This window comes from Thunnus maccoyii, chromosome 1 (genome assembly GCF_910596095.1).
Source record: "Thunnus maccoyii chromosome 1, fThuMac1.1, whole genome shotgun sequence".
In the NCBI taxonomy this organism is placed as follows: Eukaryota; Metazoa; Chordata; class Actinopteri; order Scombriformes; family Scombridae; genus Thunnus; species Thunnus maccoyii.
In genome coordinates, this window is record NC_056533.1 from 30759723 (window position 1) to 30785163 (window position 25441).

The 25441-nt window shown below is 37.4% G+C and overlaps 2 protein-coding genes across 3 annotated transcripts in view; one reads left to right on the top strand and one right to left on the bottom strand.

Moving 5' to 3' along the window:
- LOC121895707 (A disintegrin and metalloproteinase with thrombospondin motifs 7) overlaps positions 1-16739 on the top strand; it is a 90981-nt gene extending 74242 nt beyond the window's left edge. For both annotated transcript variants that reach the window (XM_042409131.1, XM_042409138.1), the window contains 2 exons: positions 367-529; positions 15598-16739. In XM_042409131.1, coding sequence (XP_042265065.1) covers positions 367-529; positions 15598-15743 — 309 coding nt within the window. In that variant the 3' untranslated portion in view covers positions 15744-16739. The remainder of the gene's footprint in view (positions 1-366; positions 530-15597) is intronic.
- Positions 16740-20656: 3917 nt separating this feature from the next.
- Positions 20657-25378, bottom strand: LOC121897477 (calmodulin-like protein 4). The gene is made up of 5 exons (XM_042411996.1): positions 25291-25378; positions 25150-25180; positions 24649-24789; positions 23526-23714; positions 20657-21044 (listed from the first exon to the last, which is right to left on the bottom strand). The coding sequence occupies exons 1-5, from the start codon at positions 25291-25293 to the stop codon at positions 20947-20949; spliced, it is 462 nt and encodes a 153-aa protein (XP_042267930.1). The 5' UTR covers positions 25294-25378; the 3' UTR covers positions 20657-20946.
- Between the last annotated feature and the right edge of the window lie 63 nt (positions 25379-25441).

Here is a 25441-nt window from a genome sequence, read left to right on the forward strand (position 1 = left end):
CATCAGCAGTGGCAAAGCAACCCCCCAGAGTCTAAAAGTCTTTAATCTGCACACAGTCGAGGAAAAAACGTGTCTGCAGCATCCTTTATATTATTATTTATTTAAATACTGAGGACATGTGAACACAAGCACAATGTAATGCTTATAATAGCCAATGATGGACAAAAATTCAATCATATCATAATAGACCAATAGAGTTAGGAAATAAATCTGACTCTACAATCTACAGATGATAAGACTGGATGGGAATTCATGACATGAAAGACCACACCAGTATTATTGCATGTTTAGCATCATGGTAACATCCATTAAAGTATGTTGTTTGCCAAATGTTTTAAAAAAAACTCGGTAAAATTCTCCCTGCAGTGTTCAGCCTCTTGTGGTGGCGGAGTGCAGCGTCGACTCATCAAGTGCGTTAACACAAAGGCTGAGACAGAAGAAGAAGTGGATCAAGCTCAGTGCGACCATGAGCCGCAGCCAGAGAACACGCAGAAGTGTAATTTACAAGAGTGCGAGATCGCCCCCTCTGGTGAGTAAATGGTGATGTAAATTAGATGTACTGTAAATGCAATAAAAGCTTTGTGAAGAGTAATTTATCAAACGAGAGCATAATATACAACGACAGATGTTTTTTTTCTCATCACATGATATATATCGTCATATCACACAGCCCTAGGTGCAAGTGAGTTGAAGGGGGTGTGTGGAGGACATGAGAGACATGAGCAGTGATTTGTGTTAAAACTCATTCTTCTTCTTTGAATCATAACTCAGTCAAATCTGATGAGACGGACATGATACACATATTTTTTTGATTCAATGTGACTTAAACTTCCCAATGATATCATATCATAATCTCTGATGTGTATTGAAAATGAATGTCCACAGATCTGCTTAGAAATCATAGAAAAAAGACAATCCCCCTAACTCCAGAATGTGCCTGAGAATCATAAGGTTTTAGGTTTTTGTTGGTATCAAAGTATTTAATTAACAGTCGTTGGTATATTAATGGGTACATTGTAAACAGGAGCTGAAAATAGCTAAATGGAATGTTGACAGTTTGCCCAAATGTAAACAAATGTAGGCGGAAGAAACAGGGCTCAAGTTGTCGTCCACAGCTAACTCACTGAATCCACGTCACTGTCATACTTCCTGTTTACATCCAACAAATTATGGGAACTGAATTTCCAAAACTGAGATCATGATTATTCTCCAATCTGAGGTAAACAAATAGAGCATAATAATAAGAGTGACAAAATCCATACATTTATTTCTGAAACAGTGACACTCTTCGCTATCTATTCATATACAGATATTTGCCCCTGTGTTGAAAACCAGTGGACAAACAGACTAAAAACTCATAAATGATCACAATTTGAAATTGCGCCAAGGTTGATGGCAGATGAGGGGAGGCCCACAACGTCAGACTTTGAAAACCCCTGATGTGAACACAGCATTACTACTGTAAAAATACATGTTTTTACATTTTGTTTCATTTTGCATTTCAGTCAGCTTTCAGTTTATGTAATATGGTTTTTAGATATATGGTTAAATAGTAATATAACTTGGTTTAAGGGTATACAGTAGGATTACTCAGCTATTTCTCTATTTGTCTATAAAGTATTCAACTAATAAAATCAAGCAGTTACTGAGCATTTTGTTATAATGCAATTATCATGTTAGCAGAGGGCAGCTAAGGACAGTGTGTCTAGTTGGGGGTTCAGTTTGAAAGAATACGTTCACAAGACTGTTACTGTTTTCCAAACTCATGTTGTGAAGCTGGATAGATTTGTATTTTGCTGCTGGCAGCATCAGCAGCTGTTTTGACTGAACTTTAAAATTGCAAATAATTGTTTCCCAACATGCACTGTCCAGCCTGAAGGAACAATAACAACTTAGCTTTATTTAAGCCACATGCCAAAATCACCTTGCAGGCACACATTCTGTAAGTGCCTGTGAATCTATTGTGGTTGACTCTTGTCACTGCAGCAACTATTAACTGTACACATTGCAGCTAAAGCTTAACCTACAGAATTAATACTGTACATTTTAATGTTCATTACTGATCATAAAGAATCTCAATATTGTGATTTATTTTGCTGGACATCTGGGGCATTTGAAGCCTCCAGTGCACATACACTGAGTACAGACGTTACAGTGAAGTAGGAGACATCTTGTGTCCAGCAGTTAAACTTCTGAAATGAAAAATATTTGCATATTCATAGATCTGGATTTTTAATGAGGGAGAAAGAGTAGATGCCATTTTAAGGATTTTAAAGTGGTAATTATACTTTCTTTGTGAAAAACCATATTGTTATCCCAAGCAGAGCATTTATATATATTTTAATACATGTCTGGAGGGGATCTTTAAGAGTCAATATTGTCATCAACTATTTAACCTCAAACCTTAATCGGTGAGGAAAAATGGTGTGGACAGTGGACGGATCTTATAAGTAACTGTAGCATGAACCTCACTTGACTTGCAAATGTAGAGAAATGTCCTCCACTCTTTCCTAGTAGTATTTGTCCTCCCTCATGGCAGGGTTTACAGCTCTAATGAGTCAGGTTGCGTTTCTCCAATAGTTGATTTTGGTTCAACTTTCTTGCCGCAGGCCACTTTGGCACCCCTGCGGCCCTCACTCCCGCAGCCTAAACGCACTAACCCCAATTCAAAAGAACAGGAGGACTGGCGTTTTCACCCGTGCTTTAATTGATTTGTCTTTATTGTGTCTGACACGCAGTAAGTGTGCTGATCATTTATCTCATTGTTTATTATTACCATACCCCAGGAAATGGTTTGAAGTCTGAGATCAGTGTTTGGATTTTCTTTACAGCTGCGTGTTATGAGTTTGACTGCAATGAAGGAAAAGATGGACCCTCATGTCAAGTGATTGCAGCAGGACTTTCATTATAGGGCATCTGTGCAATTGACACAAGACAAAAAGGCTTGACCTTAAAGCAATAAGTTGAGGGTAAAATTTCCATTTCCGTTGATACTGGCTGTGGTCAGGGCTGCTCACAGTGAAGTTGATTGGACAGTGACTGTAAACATGCACATCAATGGGAATATTGAGGGGGAAATGTCAAACTGGAGCAATTACCAAGACCTTTAACATGAATTGGAGTTGTGATTCTTGAGAACTCCAACAAAAGATATTCAAAATCAACACAAGGAACAAAATACACAGAAGTGCATAGATGAGGGAAGTTCACATAGCAGCCTCAGTATCTGACTGATTTGATTACATCTGTATAATCACAAAGAGAAGCGATAAAGACAAAATGACTTAAAGAATTTATGATTTTTTTCAGATATTATAGGAGTGACTTGTGCAGAAAAGCTGCGGCTCATTATCAGCAGGACGCCTCCATTGTTTTGTATAATCATTATGTGCATACAGTACATTTATTTTAAGGCTAATTAAAATTAAACCACCTGATGGCACCAGCTCTTTGGCTTTATGAAGCATTGTGCCTTGCCATACTTGGTTGTCAACAGAAGCGTTGATATCACTGGGAATCCACCAGCTCTTCCACTAATGATACCGCACCACAAGACCAGTGGAAAGGCTGACAACAGTAGCCTCAAAGGTCTTCTTTGTTAACCAGGCATGCCGAAGAGTTGGAACCTTATAGGAAAAAAAGAACTTGGAGTAGATTAAGACATTTGCAATCAAAGCAACTATTCACAGCAGGAAGGCTATAGGCTGCATGTCTTCTTTTGCTTGTACCACATCATTCATGGCTTAACATTTTCATCTTTGGCTTTTAATTGTGTTGGACTCTGTCACACTGTATCCCAAACTTTTTCACCTGCATGAGATCTAATCTTGTATCTGTCTTTGATGGCTATGTCTCTTTGAAAATGATTACTAGAAAAGGTTCATTTTTGTACTGGAGCTGTATTTTTGTCCCAGTTGATGTTAGTAATGTCAGGGCACAGGACATCTGCAGAGAAGAGTGGGTTTCAGCTGCTTTTTTTATCTTTGTTCAGTTTTGCAACATAAAAGGTTTACTGTACAACGGTAGAAGTTTTTCTGTGCGGATTGAGGAGCTTATTCCATAAACAAAATCATAATACATGATAAATAATATTCTCCAGCTTTATATGTGTTCCTTTTGCAATACAACAAACATAATTTGCACACAACAGGCCACAGGCCACAACAGTTCAATGGCATTTATGTTTTATATCGAATATGAAATCACTGTGTTCCTCAGAGGGCAGCCTGTCAGAAACTGAAAGCCGGCTTTGGTGACATTTTGAAGGCATGGAGGGATAAAAGTGTTATCGAAAATATTTGAGGCGTGTGATAACGTGGCGGCCGCAAACAGCTGGCCACGTTAGTGCTGTGTGTGTGACCCCCCCATCTCAGTTAATGTGTTGTCTGTGCTTCCCAGCTGATACCATTGAAACAACAAGGAAATCAGATGGTTGCAAATGGGTTTTTTTTGGTTCCCCCCTGATGTCAAATAAAGCGTGGGAAGTTTTCAGGCATAACACCCACAGATAGTAACTTGTGTTGTCACCCTCACAGTCTTTGGGTCTTCCTTACAAAACGTGAAATTCATGTTTTCACATGTGAAATGTCTGAAATCACGTGTGTGGACGTGATAAATTCATGTGTGCTTTTTTTTTTTTTGTAAATTTCTGGCACAAATCCACAGATTAAAAACAAGCAGACTAAATCCAGAAGGGTAAATTTAATTAAATGAAGATAGTGTATATGGGAATAAAATGATCACCATGATTTTATGATGGTGTGAAAAATTTAATTAAATTAAACTGAAAATAAAGTGAATTTAAGGGCGAGTAAGTCTGAGTAATACCTACGTTGATGCAGAGCAGTAGTATAAAAAGCAGAAGTTTAATCAGTGTCATCATCTGTGTGTGACGTTCCTTGTGGTATGGCCTGCTGCCTCAAAGGAGAGCATTCAACCCCTAGATGAGGGACATCTGCAGGAAATATGTAAATGCAGAAATATATAAAACGGTATCTTTGCAAGGGAACGTCAAAATAGAGCAAACCCCTCAAACAGCTACACAGTGCACAGCCTGACATTTGATGCCTGGTTGATTTTTAAAAAAGTGAAGATCTGATTATACATATACATTTAAGCAATATAACATATGCATTATACATTATGTTGGGTATCTGAGGGGGATAAATATATGTATATCTTGATAATAATGACTTTTTGCTTTGGGTTTGAATGAATTAAATTTTAACAATAAATAAAAACTCTATGAACACTAAGGCTAAGACCTTAATTTGTATTAAATTGTATCCATAAGTATGCATTTTCATGAATAGACTTTATGGGATATTTACAAATGTTCCATCATATTCAAATGTGTTGTTGCCGTTGCTGGCCAATTTTAGATGGATATATTTTTGTGCATTTCCCTCATTTGATATTCAAATTTTGTTTCCACTTGAGGCAAACGGTTGTGTTCAGTAAAATATAATATGGATAAATAAAGTAAGGTTTTTACATGTCTGCATATGCACCAACAGTTAGAGCACAACAGCTAAAATCCACCAGTCGAAGCTACACACATGAAATTTCTGTCTCTTCATGTAATCCCAGACTGACCCGATGATGTTGAGGTCGGGGCTTTGTCGGGGTCATATCATCTGTTGCAGGATGCCTTGTTCCTCCTGCCGATGAAGAAAGTTATTTATGACCCTGGCTGTATGTTTGGAGTCATTGTCATGCTGCAGAGTAAATTTATGACTGATCAGATGCCTTCCTGATGGTATTGCATTATGGATAAGAATCTAAACATCTAAAGTGCCTAAAACTTTAGCACAGCACGTCTCTAGATGATGGCAGTCTGCACCTGCAGTAACTAATTTAACTAAAATATTGCCCATGATATTAAGACATTGTATAAGTTTATAGTGAAGGATATACAGAAATAAACCATTGAAGCAATAGACAATGGTATTTATAAAACGTGAAATATTAGCCAAATAGATGTATTTTCAAACTTCAGCTACAGTAAATTCACCATTCAATTTGTACAAATGTAAAACCCTCCACTGAAACATCAATTTCATTTAATTTGCTGCAGAGTGACCTATACATATTCTGAAACTCAAGGATACATTACAGCCTTCGGTGAAGAATTATACCAGTTATATCTGACCTTGCATTCTGTTTGGCATGCATTTTAATGAGTGCTGGTTTCTTTTGATATATAGCAGCACTCCTGCTGGATCCATGTAAATATCACCCCACACCACAGCGTGTGGGCAGATATTAATTCAGAACCATTCTGATGCTGCGTTGGAATCGAGAGAAATCAAGACTAATCAGTCACAGATCAGGAACATCTCCTCAGATTAGAGACTAAGTGTGACGGAAATGTAAAGTGATGGAGCAGAGGGTCATTTTATCCTTCACATATGAGATATATATAGTTGTAAACTTTCTCTACTAAGCAGTTTTCTTAATAGCTCATCTATTTTTTGTGGACAATGGTCAGGGAAGAATGTTTATCCGATCTGACTTGGGCAACTAGCCAATATCTGACATTTAATAAAAGTCTGGCCATGTGCCAATATACTATGTCCAACTGTGATATAATAACCAGCACTATACACCAGTAGAATCGTTGGCCAAGAATAATACTGGTCTTTGCTGTATATTTATACTTTTATCAGATCCTGGAAGGCAAAAGCTGCTCCACGTAGCCTCCCATGAAACATGGAATGAAGCTGCACACAGAAGCTGCAAACTAACTTATTCAGAGTGTGAAACTAGTGCTGTGACATGAGACATTTAAGACCACGTGTGCAGCTGTGTGAACTCTTAAGAGATTTCCATATTGTATGCCTGCTAATATATCTGGGCTGCAGTTTATTAATATCCCACTAGGAAAGTAAGGTTGGTATTTGTAGCAGTAGGAGGATAAGACTGGCAGCAGACAAAGATGGAGTTGATGCGAGTTCATGCTTCACATGGACTGAACACATGCTTTGGAAGCAAAGGACACATTTATCAGGCAAAAAATGACGTATTTTATTTTATGATGCATTAGTCACATTTTCTTTAGTCATTCAATTATTGTCAATTAAGCTCTCTCACGTGTTCACTCTGTTACAGGTCCAGTTAGGACCACAACTGCAGCAGAGTCACTGAACCCCCTGACCCTAAGCTCTGACCCCTGAAGAAATGTATATGTATTCATTTCAGTGTGCTGCGTGCCTCTGACTGTAGTACGTGAGCATGGCTCAGTGTTTCTTTGATTTGACTGTCAGTCTTGGTCACTGATCTCACCCATACATCATAGCTCTAAGGTGCAGTTAGGTTTCGTCTTTTGAAACCGGTCAGCATTTTAACCAATACATCTGACTAAATAAAGGCTTTTAATAGACTCTCCTCGCTCTGCCTGAAAGAGCATCTGAAGAAGATTTTCTTTTCCGTGACCACATTTCATTTTTTGGCGGTTTTGGCCGGTTTGTCAGAGTCCACCACCTGAAATAGCTTAAATAAACCAGGAGAAAATGACTAGACAGTTCCCCAGGAAACAAACAAACAGTACAGTATTAATTTTGACATTAACAAAAGTATTACCCAAAGAACATCTTAAATACTGTAAAACATCCGCCTCTGAGATGTGCACACAAAATGTAGAGAGTTGATTTTTTTTAATATTTAGTCACGTTGTGCACACTTTATATCTTGCCTTCAAAAACATTATGTTTGGATTGTTTTCTTCTTATAGGTTTAATCCTGATTTCGGTAAAATGTGATTATCACAGTGCATGAAACTTGTAATTAAGATAATCTAATATAACATGTATATTTATGACACATTTTTAAAGAGTTTACAATTTTTTTCACATAATGTTACATCAAGATTTAGTAACAATGAAGCCCTGCTTGTATGGGGAAAAGAAAACCTCCAATAAGCCCTTTAAGTTGCTAAATGAAATAAACGTTGGGAGTACTCCTCTCTAGGGCTTGTAAGTGTGAAGTGTGAAATGTTTTTTGGGAGGGCATTTTACACCTTTATTATATTGCACCTGTACAGAGAGATGTAAAACAGGTCCCTATTCGGACTCAAACCGGGCATGTTGCAGTTCATGATTGGTGTCTTAAACTGGCTGTCGCTCTGGAGGTAGAGCATGTTGTCCACTAATCACAGGGATTGTGGTTCGATCCCCCGCTCCTCCTGTCCGCATATCACAGTGTCCTTGGACAAGATACTGAACCCCAGATTGCTCCCGATGGTCAGGCCAGCACCAAGCGCTATATGAATGTAGCCATCATCATTTAACTTCCAAGTCACGGATATGCTCCGGCACCTGGAACAAAGCAAATCAATTAGTAATTAAACATGGAAAAAATGGAGTTGTTAAAGACGTGAAATAATGACAACTTGGATTGTTAATAGTTCTGTATAGAATACAAAACATTTTATCTTCATCTGTAAAATAATGATGTGACTGGGTTTAGAAGAGGTCTCTGTCAATATTAATCTCAAGGTTGTTTTAGACTCCGCTCTGCCTTATGCACTGAGGTTCACTGAGGTTGTCTTCTTAGTGTGATCTTAGTGTCCTGAATTATGCATACATATATGCTACTTACATAAAATGTCCTTGCATTAAAGGAATGTAGAATTTAAAGTGTTGTAGCTCCAATGGAAATGTGATCTGGTGTGTGAGGCTCTTTCTGTTATCTTCAGGCCCACATTGTTTTTTTCTTTCTGTTTTAAAAAGACATTTTACAGACCATTTGTTATATATGACAACACTGTGACATATGTAAGCTATGATTTATGGTGACTAATCTTACATGGAAATTAAAAGTTTGCATTCAGTGTACATGTTGTCTGGGAAAGGCAGAAGGGAGAATGAGAGAAGGTCAAGTGGAATGACCTGCATTGAGTCTGAAGGTCTCTCAGAATACACAGATTCCCACAGCACACAGTTACCATTGGGACCTAATGAGCTACATTGTGGTTTTTGTTTGGTTGTAGATGTCTGGAACATTTTGATGAGAAGAAGTGATGCCATCATTGTACTAATGGCACAGTTTCATAATATAAATAAAAGATTTACTAAGAATCTCATTAAAATTGATAAATTGTTTGTGTGTGTAATTGGTTAAAGCTTTAAAACTTCAGCTGGAACTATTTTCTTTAAAACTCAGTTGAAAAATACAAATGCCAAAATGTGTTATTAGTTAGATTTTTATTGGATGGTATTTAATCCTGCAAGCAAAATTTTCTGTAAATGTTATTCATTTAAAGGTGGTAGTATATCCCAAAGTTTCCCTATATAAAGATTTGGTCTAAAGAATCATCAGATTTGAAGATAGTGAGTCTAGATTGGTGGTTTTAGCATTCAAAAATCCTGAATCTAACTATAACTTGCCATCACTGTGTGTAATAATGATTAAGGACAGGTTCAAACATCAAGAAAGTGAATATGTGGGTTCACCCTCCACTTCATCTGAAGACCTAATCATTGAAAACATCTGTAAAGCCAGCCCACATGCAGCTCTGAAGGGACGCATATTTCACTGTAATGGTACACCATTTATCCATAAGCTCTTATCCAGCAGTATTCCAGTGAACTGGACCAAATATTACACCTCATAGATATGGAAACAGCAGCAACATGTCCACCTCCGTATATATCATATAAGGATATACATGACAGGAAGTACATATAAAAATGCTCTGTTTTCCATAATAATTATCTCTCACATGTTTCTTCCATGATCAATTACCTTATCAAAAACTCTTAAAATTACATTTACTCTTTCTTGCTCATTGAAAAACCCAGAATATATAAATATTGTTCAGTTCAAAAGTTTAACTGCTGGACACAAGATGTCTCCTACTGTTCATTTTCAGTGTATGAGCACGGGAGGATCTAAGTTTCCACATCACACTTGTGTAAGTTGCATACTGGACCACTAGTTGTGATGTCAAAAATCATACTTGTACTTACACATTTTAAACTCATATTTAAGGTGATCTCAGAGAAACTTTCCCCCTTCAGCAGATACATGTGAAATCAGCTTTTTAGCATCAAACTCTGCACATACATCATTCTGCACAGTGAAACTTAAACAGCGAAGTGAAGGAACAAGAAGAAAAACACTTTTTTTTTTTTTACTGGAGGAAATCTTTAAGTCAGTCAGTCATTCAACAGCTCTTCACTCTGTTCCTCATTCAGTTCATTTATTGTCTGGCTCCTTCATTTAACTTGCTGTAATTAACCCTCTGTGACCCATTGATTATAAGAAAATAAATGCATAGCAACATCCACGTAAGAGACTGATGCATAGGATGAGGGTATGAATAGCGGCTGCCCATGAACTGTTCTCCCTTCTCTCACATCAACCAAGTATTAAAGTCTCATATAGTGAAAGAGAAACATGCTGCGGAAGTCCCACGTTCCACTGTCCCCTTTTGTTGTTTACTGTTTCTATATGGGGCATGCTGGAGTGTGGAGCTGAGGCAGGATGGGTGAATGGGTCAGTGATAGCAAATGGGGTGTATAGAAGAGGAGTAGCACACAGGAAATGCTACGTATTGAGTTGCAGCTGTGACCTTCGAACCCCACTGATGTCATGGAGTGACTCTGATTCGGGTGACATTGGAAATACAGCCCACTGTTTCTTGAGAATTGCTTTATACAAGAGAAGTAGATTCAGTAGTAGAGGATGTATAAGCCATGTTGAATGGTGCAGCCCTGGTTGGAGCACAGACTGAAGCAAGCAAACACTTCTGTTCAAAATAAAATGTTATTGCCACCATAATGCCACCAATTACACTTTGGTTCTAGACAAGCTATCGTAAAAGATGTTGCTGTATTTCCATTACATTTGCTGTGAATAAGATGATGAATACTATTGATTTTGATGAACTTCTGGTGTTTCCTATAGCACCAGTCTCAGGTCACATTACCAACTTTGTACACAAGATATCACAAAAAGTATTTGACTGGTTTCGATTTAGGTGACAACTTGTGTTTTCTTGTAGTACTACCCATACTACCCATTTGCAAGGATATAAAAAAATGTATGAAGTGCAATTGATTTGGCTGAGCGCTTAAATGCTTCTCAAGGGGGAACTCCACCGATTTGAACACATCACAGTTTGTACAGGTCTTGGGGGTTACTACCAAAGATGTTTTATAACAGAAGAAGACATTTTACAAGCTGCGCCAATGGTATGAAATGGTATACACTTCCTGTCTCCGAAGTGGGCGCGGTGACCTCTCCCCCCCCTCTGAAAAATGCCATTTTAGTGCCAGAAATGTGAAAAATGTGTCCAGTATTTACTTTGGTGACTATGGGATGAAATCTGTGCTCACATTCTCCCATTGGAGCAAATAGACTCAGAACCCCCACTAGTCTCAGAAGGGCGGGGTAGTGGCGAAACCCACATGACACAGATACGGGAAACGATTCTAAGTGCACCGTCTCCTTTCTGAACTGTCTCTGGTACTACTGCAAATGTTAAAAAAAAGTGTTAATCTTGTTCTGGCCCTAGAGGGAGCTGTGTGAAATCTGATAAACTCTCTCAAGTGATGTCACTCAAGGCATAGTCGCTTTAGTGGTGTGGACTGAGAAAGAAGTGAGGTTAACAGACCTTTGTAGACCGCTCCTCATCTTTGCTTAAGGCTAGTGGTTCGAGGCTACATTAGCCCCTACAAGCATTAACACAACTGAGTCTGTACAGTTGAGTGAATCGATTTGAGTTGCTTTGTGGCTGATGTAGGGGCCAGTTTTTGAATGCATGGGGAATCTCAGGTTGTGTTCTCTGGTTTTTTAGTAAAATGCTAAATCTGTAGAGTAATCTTTTAATGACGGTGCATATTGTTTGTGCCTGAAAGTTGAAACCAAGTTACTTGTTCATATGCATTTGCAAAAGCAGCCTTTGCAGCTTGTGTGCAGAGCATACCTCTCAAAAGCTGAAGCATTGCTGTAGTTTCTGTACTTTCAAACTATATTATAACAACAAGATTTTTTAGACATAATAAGCATTTTTCTCCCAAATTGTTTTGTGGTATATCTCCTATATTGTGACATTGACAGTAGAGAAGAGGAGGGTGTAACAAATGTTCTAAGCTGCCAGGAACTGCCTGAACCTCTTAGTTGCTTAGTTACATAGTTTCTTCCCATGTTAAAGTATAAATGTATTTCTTGCCAAATGTTTGAACAAAATACAGTTATACAAACACCCTGAAGAAGGTTGTTTGTCCCGCTATGTGTGGGTTGTAACCCAGCTCTATTTTAACATGCACAAGTATTTTCTGTTTTTAAGAATTTCACCATGAAATAGCCAGCTGAATAAAGTCTTTATAACTTTTTGCCAGAAGATTGCCTTGAACTTTTCTATCTTTTTTGAAGATAGTTATTTTCGAGTTCCTTTAAAAGAAAATCAGGACTACTAAGGGATTGAGTATTAACAAACTTTTTTCTTTTAAAAAGTTTCATAAATATTACCATTTCACAGTACAAATCCATTATTTTTAATATTACTTAGAAACAGTCGACAGTTTGCTCTCAACATCAGCCATCTGCTGTCTGCAGTCACTCCGAGCTTTGGGACTCATGATTTACATACAAAAGCATTTTAATCTATTAACTAATCTAATCTGAAACTCATAATGTCACACTTCATATGCAGACTATGGTGATGATGGAGACACACATGAGGAAAGTTTCAACTTCATTTAAAGTACTTTCTGTTGGGGGTTGCAGCTCTCAGAGAACTCTGGGAAAAAATGTTTCTCTGCTAAAATGAATAGCTGTCGCTGGCATTGAAAAGCACACATTGCAACATTGCAATTTGCAGAAGCTTTCCAGCTGACCTATAATACTTAAGTCGTCTTTTAAAGCCATCAGCCATTGCCTCCGCCTCTCAGAAACTAGGTTCCAACAGGAAAGTGTGGGTTTTTCTTGTGTTTTTCTTCCTTTTTTTTACCTTGAGAGTCACTCTGGAGTGCCTCTTGTGGGAAATTAAGCGGCAGGTGGTTAAACTAACTTTATTCCTGAAGGGCCTTTGAGTTCTAACCACATAACTGTTCTTATATGAGAAAAGCTAAATACAGTAAAATCAGGCTCTGAAACGTTGAGTGCCTGATAAAGTGAAATGCTTCAATATCAGCCCACTCTTAAAGTCACTGTCTGGCCTGGTTTTTCAATTTAATGCTTCTGATGTAACTGCTTTGACCTAAAAGAACAGGCAGCACATAGTCTTTGGTTGATGGATACAAGTCTGTGTTCACAAAAGTACAAATGCCATTTTTATTTTTTTATTTTTTATATTATAAGGGGTTGCCCTCTATCAGAATACACAGATTAAGGTGACAAAAAGCCCAGAAACTCCTATTTCATGCTAGATTTTAGTGCACCTTGGGTATAAATATGCTATGAACCACTAAAAATGTGCTCATTAAAAAAACTAATTTTGCGGTTGAAACCTTCTGTCACTCCATAATTGATTGACGGGCCTTGGCAAATATGGGCTAAAACTACACAATTATTGCAATTAAATCTAAAGCAAAAGGTTAGTTTACATCAGGTAGTTAATAGTATAGAGAAAGACAAGAAACAAGGGGAGAGGGGTATGACATATTCCGACCTTTATCCATTCAGGTACAGGTATGCCCCCTTACTCCCCAATTAGTATGCATGCACTTGAATGACCTCATTAGTGTTGAAGGTTGTGTTTGATATATGCTGTTTGATTTTAATTACCCATGTTAGCAGCATAGCTCTAAGGCTGGAAATGTCAGACTGTCTGTCAGCTGGTCAATAGGTCCTCCACTTTTGTCCACACTGAAATATCTCAACAAGTATTGGATGGATTGCCATGAAAGTTTGTACAGACATTAATGGTCCCCGCAGGATCAATCCTAATGACTTTGTTGATTCCTTGACTTTTCCTCTAGCGCCTGGCATGTGGTTTTGAATGAAATGTCTCACTGTTGGATGGATTGCCTCAAATTTGGTCCACACATTTAGGATAAAATTAAATAACTATAGTGGTCCACTGACTTTTTATTCAGCGCCACCATCAGGTTAAAATTTCAATTTCAAAGAGTTCACCTGACTCTGCAGTTCCCTATGCTCACAACTTAACTGTTTTCACTTTCACCTCTCTCATATCATTATTTTCAGCCACACCAGGCAGCTGTTTTCAATGACAAAACTAAAACTAGTAAAAATTAAATGTGCACTGCCTGTCTTGCACAGAACGGCAGACAAAGAAACTCTCTGCAGTAGCTGGTGAACATATTGGAACATTTAGCTGTTAAAGAGCCATTTATTTAGCTCAGGTGCTGGTAGAGACCAAAACATAGTTAAAAGGAGAGAGAATATTGGAGAAACAAAACTCCAAATGAATCCTAATGTTGCTCCATGTCAGCTGGATATGTAAACAGGCAATTGCTTGCCGACACGTCCACCATATCAACTTTTTAAGATAATAATGTGTCAATGTTGTGTTTACAACTTGTTTCCAGTGCCATGAGTGGCCAAAAAGCATGTATTGTAGGCTTAAAGAACTACTGCTGACATACATTTTCTATAATGGATATTGGTTTGGATTGTAATGGTTAAAATTGCGTTTACACAGCCTGTTCTGGTCCTGCTGGGTGACTTTAATATACTGTAATGCCACCATTCCATCATTCAAAGGATTTGTGTCAGTAATTCATTACATTCATTTACATCATAATCTTCTTGGAAGTATACAGATAATAATAGGTTGTTTACATTTTCACAGCTTTAACTACAAATAACAGATTTTAACACATTTTCTCAGGAGCCAATATTGTCTCCCACGCCACACTAATTTGACAGCGCTGTAGAAAACCCTTTTTCAATTTGACTTCAAGGAAAAGTATTTGCAGTAGCTTGCAAGATCACATGCGCTTGTAGTGACTGTTAATACTGATTTGATCTCTATATTTCTCTCAGGAAGCTCTTGTTTGTGTTTTTAAAACATGGGGGGGATTTCTTGACAATGCTGCTCATCATCACAAGAGTTTTTCTGCATTAACTCTAATCAAGGTCAAAGTATATTTTGCTGCTCGAATCTGTAAATAGCAAATCAAAAATTAAATAAAATCCAATCCTATCCAATGACAAATTACTAATTAGCCTTTCTGCTGATTGGATCTTTTGTTTTCTCCCCATGAGCTGTGTACAGTTTTGTTAATTAGTTATTTTCATCCACTTGTTTTGTCAGTAATTTTAAACGAATGCACCAAAAAACACAGAATAAAGGCTCATTTCACCAGTTACGTTTGTTATTTCATCATCATCTACAAGCTCTAAAAAGAAATAAATCCTCAGCAGATCTCTAAACATTATTTGTATCAAACTGAGAACAAAAGAGCATCAGCAGCATGTGTGGGATTAATTATATCTGTAACAACTGTTCAACTTAATGTCTGATGATTTTAAGAGGCTCACGGCCCAGACATTGTGCCTGTGATTCATACTGAAATGATGTAACATGGTGTCGTATGCGCATAAGCTAGTCACGTCAAACTAAATGAATGCAAATCAGTCAGTTTGTATGTAATCTCTCTCTCTCTTTCTCTGTCACCCGAACAGGAGCAGCTTGCGTCCGTGATCGACTCACGTTTCGTTTCTGTCAGACTCTTCGCTGGTTGGGTCGTTGCCACTTGCCCCACGTGCAAGCACAGTGCTGCAAAACCTGCAGCCAGCGTTCCCGCTCCAGCAGCACATCTCGCCGCTGAGGTACAACAAAGCAACCACTCCGGGGTCGATCCCAGGTGAACTGCCACGTGTGCCTCATCAACACAGCAGGCACCACTGATTTTGCCGCAGAGCGATGAAATATAAATCATTATTTTAAGTGAACAATGTGAACCCTTTCCTGATTTCTTCACCTCAACAGATTTATTATGAATCAGTCCTACTCCAAATCACTGCATGGTTGTGCCAGTGAAATTATTATAAAGGGCTGAAATCCATCGGAAATATAACAAAGCGTAACCCTTCTGTTCTACAAAATGGTGAGAATGTAAATATTTGTTTGCACTTTGTATATTGTAGTTTTGGACATTTTATGAATCCAGGTTTCATTGTAAAAGATACGGTGCTATCCTATCAATGTAGCTGGCTTACTATGGCATTATTACACATGTAGATAAACCACTCATTAACCTTTATGGTTGGTACAATGCTTTCATTTCATTTGACAGCAGCATAAACTGTACAGATTAAAATAGACAGGTATATAATTCATGATGTGGTTTTAGATATAATGTGGTACAATTGTTGTGAGGCAAAAAATAAGTGGTGCATAAATGCTTCATGTGACATTTATATATATAGTTGACTGTTTGCTAACCACCGCCCCCATTAGTTACTGTTGCTATGGCCGTCACGATTTCTCTTCTAGCAAGGCAAATATGCAGTTCACAATTGTAATATGGCAGATTTACCACTCAAACATTTTTGAACAATGGGTCACTGATATAAGACTGTTACTGTTGGTTTTGCCAAAAAAAAAACAAAAAAAAACATAACCACAACAGAAGTTACCTCAGGGCACTTTTCACATAGAGCAGTTCTAAACCATACTCTTTAATTTACAGACCCAACGTTCCCCCCATGAGCAAGCACTTGGCGAGAACGGCAAGGAAAATCTCCCCATTAATGGGAAGAAACCTCAAGCAGAACCAGGCTCTAGGTGGGCAGCCATCCGCGTCGACTGGTTGGGTTGAGAAAGAAAGAGGGAGGGAGAGAAGAGAGAGAGAGACACAGAGAAGCACAGCAACAACAATAATAACAATAATAATAATGGAAATAAGACTAATAATAATTGTGGTAGCAGTGGGAAAAAAATACTACTAATAATAGTAGCAGTGGTGGGCGTCAAGTTGGACAGCAGTCGGTCTGCAGACTATCTCCTCCGAGATGAGAAAGCACAAACCTCCTGGGAAGATGCCAAGTAACATACATTAATGGTGCATAATCGCGTACAGATGGAGAGGAGGAGAAAGGAGATGGGGGAAGTCCCCTGGCAGTCTAGGCCTATAGCAACAGCAACATAACTAAGGGCTGGTCCAAGGCAAGCCTGGGCCAGCCCTAACTATAAGCTTTATCAAAAAGGAAGGTTTTAAGCCTACTCTTAAACATAGAGAGGGTGTCTGCCTCCCAGACCCAAACTGGAAGATGGTTCCACAAGAGAGGAGCCTGATAGCTGAAGGCTTTAACTCCTATTCTACTTTTGGAGACTCTATTCTGGGAGTGCAGTGTTCTAGTGGGATAATAGGGTACTATGAGCTCTTTAAGATATGATGGTGCCTGACTATTAAGGGCTTTGTAAGTGAGGAGAAGGACTTTAAATTCTATTCTGATGAGGATGTAATATCTCAGGTAACAAGTTCGGCTAGGTTTGCTGGAGTTCCCCCAAATCCGATAAAAAGCACGACCAAAACGCTAACGTTGTAACATCATCCAGACCAGCTCCCACACTGTGGATGTGATAGTTATGAGAGGGATTTTTTTTGTTTTAATTTAACCTGTAACCTCACAAAATTATGTAGCTGTCTAATGATATGCTAACTCTTAGCCTTGGAAGTAACATTGGGTTAGGTTACTACCATAGATAAGTATAATTAGCCGGATATGCCAACGTTTTGCAACTTACATTAGAGCAGAAAAACATGTTTGTTCTTGTTTCTTTGGTTTTGGAACGATTTAAAAAGGACACCACCCTTAAAACTCATCAAAAAGCATGCATAGATACATTTGCTACAGTAACCTGTGATCGGACAATCACAGCCCAGGGGAGGGGTTTAGCAAACAATCATTTGGAACGTTTAATGTCCACAGTAGCTTTTAAAAAGCCATTTGAAGTAGTTTCATCAGTCACACTTGTGCAGTGTCACACATTGGCTCCACCACACACATTTTTAAAAATCACAGAGCAAAATGTAAATGTGAAAAGTGGAGCCGCAGGAAATATTTGGTGCTAGAGGCCACACAGGCTCCAGACATTTCGGGTCAGGTATTGGCAGGCCCAGTGCCTTATCTACTTGAATATTTGGATAATTTGATGTCATTATTTGTAATAACCACTTGATTTAAATATCAGTCAAATTCATTGAAGAGCTATTCTGTGTTGTTAAAATAGATGGAATCATTAGAATAACGTCAGTGTTGTATCACAGTAGTTAAGTGAGTTGTATTAAGGAATTAGGTATATACAGTATTTTATATTTTTGCAACTGTGGGTTTTAATTGCTATTTACTTCTTATTTTTGAGGACATGTACATTTACTGACACATTTTGTCTTTTATGCTCGTTCCTGCTTACAGAACTGTTGTTAGCACTGACACATGTAGGCTGTCTTTTATTTCAGCAGGGATTAAAAAGCTTGTCAGTGCAGCCCAGGCAGCTGCAATGCCATCATAGCCTCCTCTATTTCTTTAAGCTGTTTAATGTCTGAGGTAGAGAAAACAATTCTGTGGAAAAGTTTTTTGCTATATTAAATAAAAAAAACCCAATTCTTTCAGCAGAAGAGGAAAAAAAATCAACTGTGTGTCTTTTGTACAATAAAATACTGTAAACTGAAATAAATTTCCTATAGATCATCTAATAAACAGAGCTGTTGACGCAGTACTGCAGCTAAAAACAAGTATTTCTTTGCTGGAGCAGAGTGTTAACATGACTCTTGAGTTGTGGTTTTGCAGATGTAAGATATTTCAACTAAATCTCAAATGTTGCATAACTTTTTGTTGATGTGCATGTTTTCCTTAGGCAGCAGTTACAGTTGGAGTATAATTACATCTCACACAGTCAGTCAGTGCAGTTATAATTTACTTTTTTAAAAATGTACCGTATATATACATAATGGGCTATCAGTGGCAGCAAAACAAAATGTGCCTAGAAGTACAAGTTGTTGTTTTTTTTAGTGGATAAGTTTTAAGGTGGATTTCTCTTTAGAGTTTACAGGTGCTGGGAATAAACAATTCAGGTAATGTTCATACGCTGCCTTGTTCAATTTGATATCTCAAATTCATTAAAAATTGTCCTAAAATTATTCAACTGATCATTTTCCAATCCCTGCTCTCTGTTACTGATGCTACATCAGTTAAGCTCTGAACTGTAACATGGCAAATGTTTACAGTGAGTTGTCGGTCAAAATTGCCAAAAAATGATTTCATGCAGTAGAAGTAGACAAAAGCAGTCATGTTTTCAGTCATCGACAACTGATTTTGCTGGCTGAAATGACAACGGTCAAGATAACGGTCACACTCTGCCTACACATTACTTTTTAATGTTTCCAGCTGGCCCCGCTAAAAGACACATCTAATGGCTCTACGTACATTATCATGCCAACTTAGTGCAATGATAATGCAAGAAAGGCCCGAAGCTTAAGCTGCATGTCCCATGCAAAAAGTCAGCGTCCTCCTCAATTGATGATCCATGTAGATATTTTTCCCTTTTACATGTGCTTTTTATGTTTTTGGTTTTCAAAAGGCAAAAAATTGACCAACCGGTGCTGCATGCACAACACTTCAGCACAATAAGAATACTCCAAAGAACGACACACCTGCCATGCCGCCTCACAGTTGCTAAACTAATTGGACAATCAGGGAGAGGTTTAGTGAAGCGTCAAGAATATTTGTAATTGACTGATGTGGGAATTCATGGTTATGCAACCCTTAAACTTCATTTAAGACCGTATATTTTTCTTTTTCTCAATTTAGTCTTTTAAACTTTTGTACATTTGATTATTATACTGGTTTCCAAGCACAAACTGAAGACTGTAGCCAAGTGGCTAATATGTTGCTTACCTGCCCGTATGTTCAGTAGCCCTTCAATAGAAATGACTCTATAGCAGTATTTATCGGAGCAGTCAGTTGGCTGACTTCCATCTCATAACAAAATGCCTTTGTAAACTCCATTTAAATGAACTGTTGATACAACAATTACATGTTTTAGGGGAAATGTTATCCATTTATTAATCAGTAATGTGTTATCACATATGGATATTTATCTACTGTGCTTTATACTACTAAATAAAATGTGTGAAAACAGACATTTTATAGCAGTGGTCTTTGTAAGAAAAGAAAAAAAAAAAGCAAAATACAACTCACTTACAAAGTTAATAAATGTAAATGTCAAAGAATTATTCATGAGGGACTCATAATGACAGAAGAGCTGACAACCTAAAACAGATCACCGAGGGCTTAAAAATAAAATTTCCAACAGTGAAAGTCAGTATGTTCATTTCAAATCCACAGGTCATGTCACACAACCGAATGAAAATAAAAGTCAATAAAACTTCAATTGCATTTTAACACTGATGTGAGTAAAATTGACAATGACACATGAAGAGAAACTACATCATTGCAGCATTGAAATACTGCGCAGGAGCACACAGAGGAACATACAAAATATCAAATGTTACATTCACTTCAGAATAATTTGTTATGGTGAATAGTCAGGCGTGTCAAAAGGTGTACCGAGAGAAAACTGACTTGTTAAATGTGAAATTAAATCACTTGTACTGCATTTAATGGGATAAAATAGAAGATTTAAAAAAGTGTCCTGAGATTCTAACAGTTTTTAAATTGACTCTGGATGCGCACCTTTGTGGCAGCTCATCCTCCTCTCTCTTCCTTCATTCCCTGTCTTTACCTCAGCTAAAACTATCAAATAAAGGAAAAATTCAAGGCAAGTGATTGTTACAACTCAGTGTGGCAGCAGTACTTACTATTTTCAGACACAGAGACAAGCTGGTGTTTATGGGCTTGACCAGAATTTCTGCATTTAATTAACTAATCACTGAATAATCATGAGGAAAGTAGAGAACCACCAATCTCAGCATTGGATAGAATTAATGCAGCATGTCAGTACCAGGTTAGGTGTATGTAGATTCCCCATGATGGCCGTTGTTTTAAGTATTTTTCTTGGAAAAATCAGTAATCGACAGGTGGCAGCGTCACCATCTGGGTGAACTCTTCATAGTTGACCATCCCGTCTGACTTGACGTGTGCCTCTTTAAACAGCTCATCCACTAGACAGAGAAGACAGAGAAGACAGCTTTATAAATAAACTTGACAAGATAGATCACTGTAAGTGTTATAAGTGCTTTTTTCTTGAAGTTATGGTTTAATCTAATATGCTCTATGACCAGTAAAAATTTAAATAGTCTAAATGCCTTATTATTGGGGATTTCTATTGAATTTAAAACCTAATACATGTTTTGAATATGATTAATTCAGCAATTTGTTAACTCTTTTCCAAAAATGGTAACAAAAGACCTAAATTTTACATTGAAACTATTATTAGTAGAAACAATTGTTGCTATACCTAAGCACAATGTTGAGGAACATTTACTTTCCTTGAGTACTTCCATTACATATGCTGTTTTATACTCCTACTTCAATACATTTTAAAGAGAAATATTGTGCTTTTTTCTCCACTATATTTATTTATTTACAGCTGTAGTCACTGGTTACTTTGCAGGCTGAGCTTCTGTGAAATATATGAGCAGTTTATGAAGTATAATGCCTTGTTATAGATTAAATTACCCAACAGAGTAGCTCCACCTCAACCAACTAAAACAGTAAAATGTTACTTACATTACTGTGTTAGACACAACAGTACTAGTGCTCACAGGGGCTGTTTTTCTGCATGATCTTTTTTGTTAATACTTTCGTACTTTTACTTTTGATTTAAAATTTTGAATGCAGGATTTTTGTCTTGTAATGTAATATTTTAACCTGTTCTATTGCTACTTAAGTAAAAGATCAAATTCATTTTGAATGCTTCTTTACTGTAGCTTTGGCATCTCACTTAGTCGTTTAGTTTAAAATCAAGCCAACAAAAGTCTTCTGAATCCTCAACAAACTGGTGTATTAAAGCAACAACTGAATGAGATCATCTCCACTACGGTTGCTTAGAATTGCTACAGTCAGGGTCTGGACAGCCTCAAAGACCTATTGTCTGGTCTTTTAGTATAGTGGCATCACTGTCTGATTCAGTAGTTTGGAAATCCCACAACTTGATGAAAGTCTACCCAGTGGGAAGCAGCTAAGCTTCATTGAATTTAAACTGCTTTATGTGCACAGCGCCCACGCAGCGATTGTGCGCTGACATTATTGTGAATTAAATCTTTATGATGCGTTTAGTCTGGTAACTATGAGTGTCTGTGCTTGCGCTTTAAAAAACAATCCAACAGATTTAACTGAATATCTGCATCCCTGCAGGAGTCCTTCTGCATCAAACTCTCATCTTCAAAAATGTTAGACAACTAATTTTTGATGCTTTGGCTTTTCTCTCATCACAGTCAGTGTTGACACACCAGAAGTACAGAATCCACTGTGTCCTTAAAGACAAACACTGTTTTAACTTTTAAATTATCAAATTATTGATTCTCACTGCAGGAAAACAATTAAGTATATAACTCTCAAAAATAACTCTTAAAACTTCTGCAAGCGTGAAATGAAAATGAAAATTGGCTGCTGTTCTCGAATGATAACATATCACCAAAAGTTTTCTCCAAATAATTAGTGTATGCTTCACTTTAGTTGTAGTGTAACAAACACACAAGTAACATATTTTCAAGGTAGCTATGAATGGGTTAAGAAAAGGCAAACTGCAGTGGATTTAGGGAAGCAGCTTGTGATTCCCAGGGAAGTACTGAGCTCAGCTCTAAAGCCAGACTCACTGTGGTCAGATTCACAGTGGATTGTTTTCTTTGTTTGGCTCACGGTGCCATGGGAAGATGCGGTAAATGGTACTCATGAAAGGAGAAAGCTCAAATGTGCTGTATAAATCAGCAGCAGCAGAGGTAGGCTGAGCTAGAAGCCATTCTTTTGACTGAAATATGTATTGATTTTTAGTCATTTCATGATTCCTACCATCAGTTCCTGTCTTATCTAATGTAAACAAGTAAAAACAGAAACCCCCAAAACCCCAATCCATCTTTACAAATTCCATTTTTCACCCACGGCAGTTTACCATTTGATATTCACTGCAGTCAGAAACTATTAGGACGGAGGTTTTTCATTGTTTTGGCTCTAGTCCGGCACATATTCAGGTTTAAGAGTCTTTAGGGGTGTTCACATCCATGTTGGATTCATGTTACTTTTTACTTTGAGGGATATATAAAAAGTGAGATTGTTAGTATTGAATTAAATTAAATTCATTCAATTTAACTTAAATTAAAGCTGAGAGTCAGAACTTTAACCTCATAGTCATTGTTTCATTTCAAATCCAGCGTGTTACAGAACCAAACTAAAACTGTACAGTAACTCTGAACGAAACATCCATGTTCTACTTTGAATTATATAACAATGGGTAATAATACTGCTTACTGTGTATTATAAAAAGTAGCCTTTACAAGTTTTTGCTCTTAGCTTAGTATCTGTACAGAAACTTGGTTGTTTTCTGTAGCCTGTTTGCAGCTAGATGTGAAAAACATCTTGCACATTCTGCAGATTTTCCTCTTGAGATTGCTCTTTTGTTAGATTTAGCATTTACAATACTTTACCTTCTTTGTTAGTAAGCTTCTCTCCTAACATGGTGAGCTTGGCTCGGAGCTCGGATGCCTGGATGTATCCTTTCTTCTGCTTGTCTGTCATCCTCAAGGCCTCCAGGATTTCTGCCTTAGGGTCTTCCTGTTGCATCTGTCTATGCATCATGGTCAGGAACATGGAGAAGTCCAGCTCACCTTTCTTTTCTAAACACGAATGCAGCACAAGTGAGGTCAAAGGAATCTCTTCAAATAACCATGAAACAAAGATGACTGAGTTTTGTTTGAGTTACTTTCATTTTGAGGGGACGGAATATTAAAAATACTTAAAATTCACATTAGAGACTTTTGGAAAAGGATCCCTTCCTTGTCACTCTTTGTGTGGTTTCTCCTTTTATTCCCTGTTTAAGAACTTTTTTGTAGTTTTTCCTTATCTGAATCAAGGATAAGGACAGAGGGTACTGTATGTTGTACAGATTGTAAAGTCCCCCTTGAGACGAATTTGTGATTTTTTAGCTAAATAAATAAAACTAGCACACATTTTCTATACAAGTAAATCAACAGATTTCTTCACTGTTTATCCCCACAGTCATTTTATAATTTCTAATTGTTTTGTTTTATAATTGACTCAATATGATAATAAAACTTTGTACTCATGGTTTTATAATAACCCATTAATATAATTTAATAATAGCTGTTTTAAAAAGAGCTGCAACAATTAGTCGTTTAATTGATCAACAGAAAAGGAATCAGCAACTATTTTTATAATCGATTAATCGTTCAGGTCATTTTTCAAACAGAAATGCCAAATATTTGGTGGTTCCAGTTTCTTAAATGTGAAAACTTGCTGCTTTTACTCATTTTACATTTTAATAAATTGAACATTTTTAGATTTTGGACAGTTGGTCGGACAACACTTTGTGCCCTAGGAAATTTTTTCCTGATGTTTTTAAGTATTAATTGAAAAACTGCAGATTAATCGATAATAAAAATAATTGTTTGTTGCAGCCCTAGTTTTAAATTTAACAAAAACACATGTAGGTCTCTTTAACCACCGTCCAAATCAACCATACTCAGTACTGAATAGTTAAAAACACACTCTGATTCAAACTTAACAGTTAGTTTTTGTGTTGTGCTTTACCGATTTTGTGAACTTGGAGATGTCTTTGGATTTCTCCGAACGTGGGGCTTGTACCCAGGCAGCGCATAACTGTGATCAGGTCCTGAGCATCAATCTTTCCCTTTTGTTTCTTGTCATACAAGGAGAAGCACTCCTTGAATTCTGCAAGGGAAATTGGAAAAGCACTGAATTGCATCACTTTAGTTTATTTTGTTGTGTTATTGAGTGAGAACATTTTCAATATAGTTTATCCATCAAACAATAGCAGGTTAACTTATAATACACTAGCATTACTTCACTGGAAGTAATAAGACTGAACAAGATCAGACTTTGATCCTTATGTGCTCTCATAGATCATATCGTATCGTATGTACAGATCGTATGTTTCTATTTCACCATCTAATGGTTATGAAATAATAAAGAGCATATTAGAAATAGGGATTAGCAAACAGTACCTTTCAAACATGAATAAATCATAGTAATAGACAGAAAACAACATGCGGTGTTGTGGAGTGCTCTTACCATTGATTTGAACTGGTGTGAAGAATTTAGCCTGTAAGATGACAATAGTATGGTGTAGGCAAGTTCACAGAAATTGCTGATACATAAGAAAATATATTTTTACAAAAAGGCTTAATGGGGGGAAAAAAATGTTGCTCTTACCATTTTTGTAGCACCTTTGTTTCTTTCCAGGAAGCAGAGAGTTGTCTGTAAGCTGCGTCACCTGTCCCTCCACCTCTGTTTAAAGTCCACCACCTGTAAGCCTCGACGTAATTTAATATGTGTTGCTGTGGAAACGCAGATACCAGATCCA